The sequence below is a fragment of the Calypte anna genome, chromosome 7 (assembly GCF_003957555.1).
Source record: "Calypte anna isolate BGI_N300 chromosome 7, bCalAnn1_v1.p, whole genome shotgun sequence".
Taxonomy (NCBI): Eukaryota; Metazoa; Chordata; class Aves; order Apodiformes; family Trochilidae; genus Calypte; species Calypte anna.
The window spans coordinates 26,359,168-26,368,260 of NC_044253.1; the positions used below are offsets into that span (position 1 = coordinate 26,359,168).

General features: G+C 45.8%; 1 protein-coding gene across 1 annotated transcript in view; it reads right to left on the minus strand.

Annotated features, from left to right (window-relative positions):
- Positions 1–5,796, minus strand: part of TWIST2 (twist family bHLH transcription factor 2) — a 37,783-nt gene extending 31,987 nt beyond the window's left edge. Inside the window, exon 1 of the mRNA XM_008495005.2 lies at positions 5,261–5,796. Within this exon, the coding sequence (XP_008493227.1) occupies positions 5,297–5,779 (483 nt within the window). The 5' untranslated portion in view covers positions 5,780–5,796 and the 3' untranslated portion in view covers positions 5,261–5,296. The remainder of the gene's footprint in view (positions 1–5,260) is intronic.
- Between the last annotated feature and the right edge of the window lie 3,297 nt (positions 5,797–9,093).

Genomic DNA, 9,093 nt, shown 5'->3' on the forward strand with positions numbered 1-9,093 from the left:
GGTTTGGTGTGGAAGCAGTTAAAGAGATGGGTACACAAGGGTAAGGGCTGCCTTGCTTTGATTTATTGGCTGTCTGAATTAATTTGTTATTTGTGTATGATTAGTTGCTGTTGTTGAGTGGTCATCTTCTACAATAACAAACCTAATTAACTGCTGGGGTGGCTACAGTTGGTTTTGGGTTTTGTTTTTTGTTTTTTCCCCCTGGGCAAATATATCTACTGTTTTAATTCTTGAGAATTAATAATTAATTAGCATGAGCCTCCAAGGGTCCAGCTGGAGGACTTCTTGGTTTTCCTCACTTCCAAATTTGCCTAAAAGGAAATTGGAGGTGATGGTGTACAGCACCAAATCCCTCTAAGCAGCCCATCGAGAAGTCTGATGGGTTCAGCAGCTACTGAGGAGTAGCAAGATTGCTCAGAGCCAGCTGAGGATCTGGCCCAGTGTGTTTTTAATGGCACAGCCCTTTCTTTTAACTGGCTTCCCCCACTCCCGCAGCCCTTTCCTAATATTATATGAAGCCTGGAAGATGAGGAGAATCAACCCAAAATGTGTGTTTTTTCCCCCTACCAGCAGCTGTAATTCCCTACTTACATTTTGTGCTCGGGGTTGTGATGGACTTCCCTTACATGTTCATAGCCTCACCAAACTGTACCTATGGCTCTACAACAAGACATAAATTCTGGAGATTTCAGGCTTAAAGATTTCAAAGTCATAGTGAACCACATAGAAACAATTCTCAGAGCTACATCTAGAAAAATAATTATATTGCTAGGTTGAAAGAGTAACAAGAAATATCCCTGAAAGAATACAGAGGTAGTTACAGGATCTGTCCCATCTCTGTAAGAGGCTGCTGTGATCTCCAAAGCTAATTTATCACCACTACCTAGTAGTCTATAAAATATGCCCCGAAAAGCACTGAAGGAAGGAACGTGGAGGAAGGTTGCAAAGAAGAAATGTTGCAATCTTGTCTTTTGTTTTAGTGGGGATGCTTTGTACGCTCTTGAAAGTAGAGCTACTCCGTGCAGATGAGTAGTGTGAGGATGACTAATTAGGAGACAAATTAGGTCTACTTACCTGAAATGTCTGTCTTCACTGATCCCTTACTTGCTTCAATGCATCCCTCCTCCTGAAAGGACTTTCACTGCAACCCTAGCCCCGGCGGATTACGTAAAAAATGCTTTTGCTGCTCTTCTAAGTGATCTTTCCATTTTTTTATCTAATGTATTCCCTCCACCATGCATGTCTCTAGCTCCTTACCATTGGTAATTAGTTTATACATATTTAGAAGCTTTGTCTTTTGCATGTCTCCTACTCTGGAGCATTTTCCTTGCAGACTCTCTTTCAAAGGTCTATGGGCTGACTGCGATGTACTCGGTCCGCTGTGTAACAGATTTCTCCTCTCCCAAGTACAGACATGAACATAAACAGAAGATCCAAAATATATTTTGCTGGGCTTTTAAATGCACTAAGATGAAACCCCCCCTGCTACAAGCCTATTAATGTAAATACCAAACTTTACAATCCTTCCTGTCAAGGAAATGTATTTACTTTTTTTGGAGGATCCGTATAAGAAAATCCAGCTTTGGGGACAAAAAGGGCTTAATTGCAGTGCCACAACACCCCCAGTTAACTGTACTGCTCTCATAAACTATAGAATTAGGTTGTTCCCAGAGCCAGCAGAGATAACATCTCTTTGCTTCTTTAAGGACAAAATGAAATAGGATGCTGGTGTTTTATACTGGAAACAGCCCTGGAAGTCTGAAGGGGCAATGAGAAGAGGGCTGTGTTTCACACATACCCCTTGCATGAGGGTTTCCTACGGCAAAAAAGATGGGAAAGGTGGTGTTAGGGCCCTTGCCAGCCCAGGGGAGACAAAAGGCTCATCCAAAGTCCTGCTGTGTTAAGTGGGAAGAAGGGGGTTGTTGGCAGACAGGTCTTACTGGGAGCAGGGTAGGGCTTTATTGTCCTTTACACTATGCTGATGCTCCTGATATCCCAGTTGGACAGTATTTTTCCTATTAAGTGGGATAGTCAGAAACATTTTCTTTCCTCCTGATTTTTTTTTTCTTCTTCATAGCATCTTAAACATCTTGAATTGAAAAGAGGAAGGTGGCTGTAAGGGAAAGGGGCTCAAGTGCTGGCGATGAGGACGGGGAGATTTGGGTGGGGAACGAAGGCTCAGCTTTGTGTGGTTGTTGAAACATCCTAATTGAACTATTTGAACTGCAAAGCTGTGCCTGCTTCTCCTGAAACTACCAGAGTAAGTTGTCTGTAATTACATGGAGCAGAACAGGAAAACCTCGTGGCCAGAGGAGCCAGCAGCAGTGACCTGCTGGTGTTTGCAGAGCCCAGGTGGCATTTTACCAGTTCCCAAGGCTCTGAATTTTTAATCTATGAGCTTTTCTGATTTTCTTTTTACAGCCAAGGGGGAACAACTATACAAAATCTTTCCTTGCCCGTCTGTCTCAAAAAAACACAGGTAAAAGGGAGGCTTGCCACTGAAGTCTAGCCCAAACAGAGCTCACCACTTCACACTCACCCCATCTTTACAGTGCTCATTGCTCCCTAGGCAAGGCAGGAGCCGACCCCAAATTCAGATAGATATTTTAGGGCTTTTTTACCATTGAGACTGCACAGGCGGCTCCCCCGTGACAAATAAAAGCCATTCCAGCTGGGGACGGCCCCACGCAGAAGCCAGCGACGTGCCACCCACCCAGACGAGCTTGCCCATTTTAGAGGGTTTCTTGGGGATCTTGTAATACTTTTTTTCTTTGCCTTTTGCTGGCAGACACAACTTTTTTGTCACCGTAAAGGCTCGAATTTGACGCCGCACCGCGCCGCGCCACACCAGGCCATTTGTCAACAGCGTTTTCAACAGTTCAACCGCACGCGTGTCCAAGCACACCCAGGCACAGAAAGGAGAGGCTGGGAAGGGGGTAGGTCTGGGGGCTCAGAGACAGGTCACCTGCCCTGACAGGGAGGGGATGCAAAGGCAGAGCAAAAAAGACACCTCTAGCCACCAGGTTACTGCAAAGATAACCCCAGCTCGCTCCAAAGCAAACCAGAAATGCGCCGAGGCTTGGTTCTGTATCTTGGTTTTCATGCAGCCCGAAATGTGGGGACAATCTCAGCACTGGCATATAAAAATCCACCTCATCAAAGCAGTGATAATTCCAGAGAGAGGGATTTTTAAACAGGGCTTTAAAAAAAAAAAAAACCAACGTTTTACTGTTTGATAGAGAGGAATGGTTGTATATTAGATAACTGTTTTTAAAACATCATTGGCTAATGGCAGGACATCATTTGGGAAACAACAGAATAAATGCATTGTTCTGTCCCAGCACTTTACTATTCAGCCAATCTAAACTGCTGAAGAAATATGTGTTTGGGACATTTTACATCTGTTTTTTGACAAGAAGCCTGGGTTTTTGCATGGTGATGGAGTTTTTTTGTGTTTTTTCTTTTTCTTTTTCTTTTTTTTTTTTTTTTTTAATCTATTTGCTGCATTTTTTTAGCCAGATTAGCATGGGAAGAGACACTGTTTTGTAAAGGGTTTATCCTTTAAAAAAATGACCCAACTTTGGCTTTTTGCAGTTGAAATTAGGGCACAACATGCAAAAAAATAACAACACCAGCAATAGCCATAAAACCCACAACAGTGCATTTACCTGTTGAAATGAAACTAAACAGGCAGCTTGTGCCATGGTTGGAGTAACTGATTTTTTAACAGCCTGATGTATTGGTGGTTCCTCAGAAAATCGCACGAAAACCCTAATTACAGCATCAAAAAGCAAACGGTCTCAGTAGAGTAAAACATTCATGTGAAGTAGTTCCCAAAATACAGTTTTAAATCTGCATTTTACACCAATAATATGGCCTGTTTGAACACTTTTGGAGTTTTTCAAAGTATTGTATTGCATCAAGGTATTTTTTTTGGTTGGGTTTTTTTTTTTGTGTGTGTGTGTGTGTGTTTTTGTTTGTTTGCTTTCTTTTAAATGACCTGTTTAATTGCTGCTAAAACACAGATGGATTTGCCTTTTTAAACAAGTCTGGATAATAGGTTGGGATAAACTTTCATTTTTTCTTTAAGGAGCCGATGCTCCATGACATGAAATTATTTCATTTTACATCACCCACGATGTTCCAGGGTGGTGTGGGGGACAAATTTCCCATCGGAATGCTTGCTGGGCAAAATGGGTTCATGGGCTCTGCTTTATGTACTAAGCTCCAGGGAGTGACTGGCCCTATGCAAACTCCAGCTGACACAGTGCAGAGCTGCTCTGGTTAATTAGCTGGAGATGAGAGTGTTATTAAGGGCTTTTTTTTTTTTTTTTCCTTCCTTCTTTCTTACTGTTTATTCCTCCCTCCCCGAGTATTACAAAGGCAGCTGAAGGGGAAGTAGTTTTCTGCTAAATGGAAAATTATGAGGAAGGGTTTAGTGATGAGAGTGAATGAGAAACTTCGTCTAACACCAACCTTTGCTTTCCTGGCACTTTGGAGAAGGGAAACCAAACAAATACAAAATTTTGGCAAAGTTGCTTCTATCTTTGTTTGCTTTTTATTGGGGGGGGGGGAGGGAAAAGAAAGGGGCACAGCCAGGGGTTGTAGCCGACATCTGGTGCTCGTTTCTTTTTAAAAGAACTGCAACCAGGGGCAAACCCTTTGCTGAAACCTGTTTGAGTTCTGGAGACCCCCTGGTCCCCCCCAGCCAGGAGACGATGTCCTAGGAGCTGATGTCTCAGCACTGGGATTTTTGGGTGCTGCTGCCCTGGTCCAGCTGCAGCTGTTTTGGATACCCTTGTCAGCCTGTTGTAGCTATCGCCTTTTCCTTGCCTAAAAACCTTCCCAGAACCATCTCTTTCTGGCAAGTCTCATGCAGCAATAGTTTCACCCCCATTCCCCCAGACCCTTATCAACCAACTCTCAGCACCGGTACCCTCTCAGCTCCCCAGTAACCTGCAGAGCAGAAACATGTCTATTTATTTTTAAAAAATGTGGCGTATCTGATTTTTTTAAATCTGTCTAGCAGTTTTTTTTTTCAAATTGTTGCTGCCATGGGGGGAGTAGAAGGTGGCTGGACACATCTACACTGCCCATCTCTCCTACAGGTTGGTGGCCCCAACCCCCCTTGCCTAGCAGCATCCTTGTGCCCCACCAAGACATTCCAGAGGACTGTGGGCAAAGGAAGCCACAGAACCCCCCCTTCCCATTGCCGGATGGATGCAGAGCATTAATTAGGAGAAAAGAAATGGGTACCTACCCCTTCAGCATCTGGGTTGCCTGTCCTGGGCAGTGGCTAGTGTGAGGCTGACATGGACCATGCTCCCTCCATCCTCCATACAGAGAAGGCATAACTCAGCCTCTCATGAGCCACGTAACTGCAGCTCGTCATCTTACTGTCCATCTCGTCGCTCTGTAGCACCTGGTAGAGGAAGTCTATATATCGTGCTGCCAGCTTGAGGGTCTGGATTTTACTGAGTTTATCCGAAGGCAAAGTGGGGATGATTTTCCTCAAGGCGGCAAAAGCTTCGTTGAGTGACTGAGTCCTCTGCCTCTCTCTGACGTTGGCCAGGATCCGCTGGCTCTGCAGTTCTTCATACGATTGGGAGCTGGGACTGGATTTTTTCCCCCTCTTCCCTGGGTTGGGGCTGCCATCTTCGCTGGACTTCTTACTGTATCTTCTCTTCCTGCCAAATCGCTTTGGCTGCCTTTCCAGCTCCTCTTCACTGGTCCCCAAGCTATCCACAGGGGAAACAGGAGAACTGGAGCTTTCTTCCATGCTTTCTGCAAGAAGGGGAGGGGAAGAGACTTTCCCCCCCTCGTTATGTGAGTGTGTGTGTGTCTTAAATGTGCTTTAAATTCCTGAGACAGATCCTTTGGAAAAACAGGAGAGCTTTTTTTTTTTTTCCTTTTTTTTTTTTTTTTTTTTTTTTTTTTTTTTTTTTTGCTGACCAAACGTTTTCCAGGTTGCTTGAAGGGCTCTTATTTCAAGGAGCAGGGTTGTGCAAAAAAATTGAGGTCTTGGAGAGAGGAAGTTATTCTAACTTTTTGGAAACTTTAGCTGAGCTCAGTTGCTAAATAGTTGTCAGAAGTGAGGGAGGTGCGGGGCTGCCTTCTGATTGGCCGGCCAGGTCAGTGGGAGGAAAGCTTTTCCTCTGCTAAACTTTCACAGTTTTATGTTACAGTTAACTAAAATCTTGGGAATGCACCTCGAATAAAAGATAGCCAGCGACCATCTCCTGCCACCCCTCACCCCCACCTCCAGAGATGCTGAATTTACAGCATTACCTCCTCAAGGGTAACCCCCGTGCCAGGGGGGGGAGGTTGGAGTGCTGTTCTGCTTGTTGAGCTCGCAGGCTGCTTCCCAACCAAGATCCCAGCTTCATGGCCAGGTTGAAATGGTACCTTGCTGAAATTGGGTGCACCTCCAAGGAGGTTCCCTATTTTTTGCAAAACAGTGCCCTGATTTGCACCTCCTAGTGCTGGGTGGTCTTGCAAGCTCCCTGGTGCTGCTTTGCACGCCACTCCCAGAGTACCCTACTCTCCAAACCCTTACCCTGGGGAGATGTGGGCTTGGGGAACCTGCTTCACCGTCTCGTGGGGTGACCTCAAGGTGGCAGATGTCCCTTGAGGCATGTTGAGCTGTGGGAAAGTACTCAGTAGAATGAGGTTAATGATTGGACTCAATGATCCTCAAGCTTTTCTGAACCCAAAATAATTCTATGAAGGGTAGAGGTTTGGAGGCAGCCGAGGGAAGACACTTCAAGCCTTCTATTTGGGTGAGGCATGGAAAGACCCTCCTGGGCTAACTCATTGGAGTGCAAAATATGGATCATCTGAAAAGCAGTTAATAACTTGAAGAAAATCCCCCAAAGAGGTGATGCTGGCCACGCAGCCCATCTGCCTGACATTTTTCTCCCTGCTTCCCTCCCTTCATTAAATACAAAGAGTACTTTCTGGGGGAAGCAAGAGATGAGAGTATGTCTTTTCCTCCAGAATAGAGGAAATCGTGGTATCCCGATACATAAAAACTGTGGTAGCGGCTCCAGGGTTTCTGATGTATCAAACAGGAGATGGGGGATCTATTTTTCCTCTCCATCACACCAGGGAAAATGTGGGAAAACTCTGATTGCTTCCATGGAGCTAAGGCAGAGCAAAATCAGATTTGGACTTCTGACTTCAGTTACAGCCCAAATTGCAGGAACAGACGCATTCCTGAGCAGCAAAGATCGTGTTTTCAATACGGAGCAGGAAAATGAAATAAAACAATAATAATAAAATTAAATAAACCAATAGAAACTCATAAAATGTAGATGTTGTATCAGAAGAATTAGTTTGGAGTGGATTTCTTTGCAAAGTTTTCCAGTAGGTATCAACACCCATTAATGGAAAAAATAATGTCTGGTTTGATTGGAAAGTGTTCCTTGGTAGAAGAAGGAATTTTGGCTTGCCTGAGGCTGACTCCACTACTGGTAGGTAATGTTTATAGTGGAAAGACTTCCCCAGGCAGACCCTGGGGAGAGCCTGTGTTTGCTTTCAAAAGGAAAGGTTTTCAGGTGCAGCACAGAAGTCGGAAAGCCAGGCAGTTCTGCAAATAGATTTTTAATCCAATTTAAGACCCTGGAGAGTCAGACAGGAAGGGTGCCTCTGCTGCTCGCACCCAAAAGCCAGGGTTCCAGCAGGGCTCAGCGCTGGGTTGCTGGGACTACGGGCTGGCAATTGCTCTGTGATCTTGTATGTAGGACAGGGATGGTGCCTGTCAGACCCACAGACCCCAAGACAGATATCACTATTTAGGCAAGTGACCTTTGTACTGGGGAAACCTGAGTTAACTGCCCCTCGCTTGTCCCCTAAGTGAAATAAAGTGCTGTTGACAGCAGCACTGTTATGAAAATTCACCTCAGAGGGCAAAATGCCCCTTGTTGGTTTGTATTTCCAAACATTAGAAGACTGGAGGGTGACTTCCACTCTCCAGCTGGGCAGAGCATGGTTCTTCCCAGCAAACAAGTTCCCTGCTAAAGGAGCTGGCTCCTTTGCCTGCTGGCACTGTATTTTGGTGGTGTGTTGCAGGGATGCATGAAGCATGGGAGGGCAGCTGGGATGCGGGGCTGAGCACCCAGCGTGCCCTGCCCAAAGGTTCTGGAGGTGCCTGCAAAAGGCTGTTTGGGATTTGGGGCTATGTCTAAGAACACACAAAACTGAGAGAGGAAGCAGAGATGCTCGCTGCTGCCTCTCCTCTCTCCCTGTCCTGCCTATGTCTGTTACTTTTATTTTGTGTCCTCCTTTTGCCCTGCCATGGCCACCAAGGGCAGGGCTTGATTTTTCAGGGAGGAAGGTTTCTTCTTGGGATGGGATTTGGTTGGAATTTGAGATAGAGTGGGGTTTGGGGGCTGGCAGTGTACGTGTATCTCAAAATTCTCAATTCTCAGCTGGCATAGGCACTTTGTGGTAACCAACGGGGCACCTCATACAAAGAAGCTCCTGGGCATGACGCTGGAGCCACAGGCAGCGAAGGATGCAGCTGCGTGGCACAGTCCTAGTCCAGCCGGGCAGCTGCTGCTCCCCATGCTCTCAGCTGTGGCTCTCCAGGCTGCACGGAGCTGTGCAGAGCAGCCCCTTGCTCCTCCACATGCCACAGCTGTATTAAAGAAATAAATGAACAACCCCAGCCCCCTGCCTGGCTTCTAGGAAGGAGCATCAGGGAGTGTTTGCAGGACAGCATGAGGCAGGATTTCTCCCCGAGGGGGAAAATAAGTGTGCATAACCTCTAAATGTGTGAAGCTTTTTAGTACCAGGCTGGCTTTGTTAGGGGAAATTTATGGTGAAACTTGAGGCTGTGTGATAACAATGACGTCTACAAGCCCTTCTTCAAGCAGCATCACTCTGCAGCTACTGCTCTGTGTGTGTGTGCTCTTCACGTCTGCCGAGTCCTCAACAGTACTCAGTGCTGGAGCTAGGTATGGTGTTGACAATACTGCAAATATCTTCCCTTGGAGCAGCCCGAAGGCATGGTCTGGGTGCCTGCAGAGCAGGGTGAAATGTGATCTGGCTCTCTTGAAGGAAGATGGAGTTGGAGAGGTTTGGGGGCAGCCA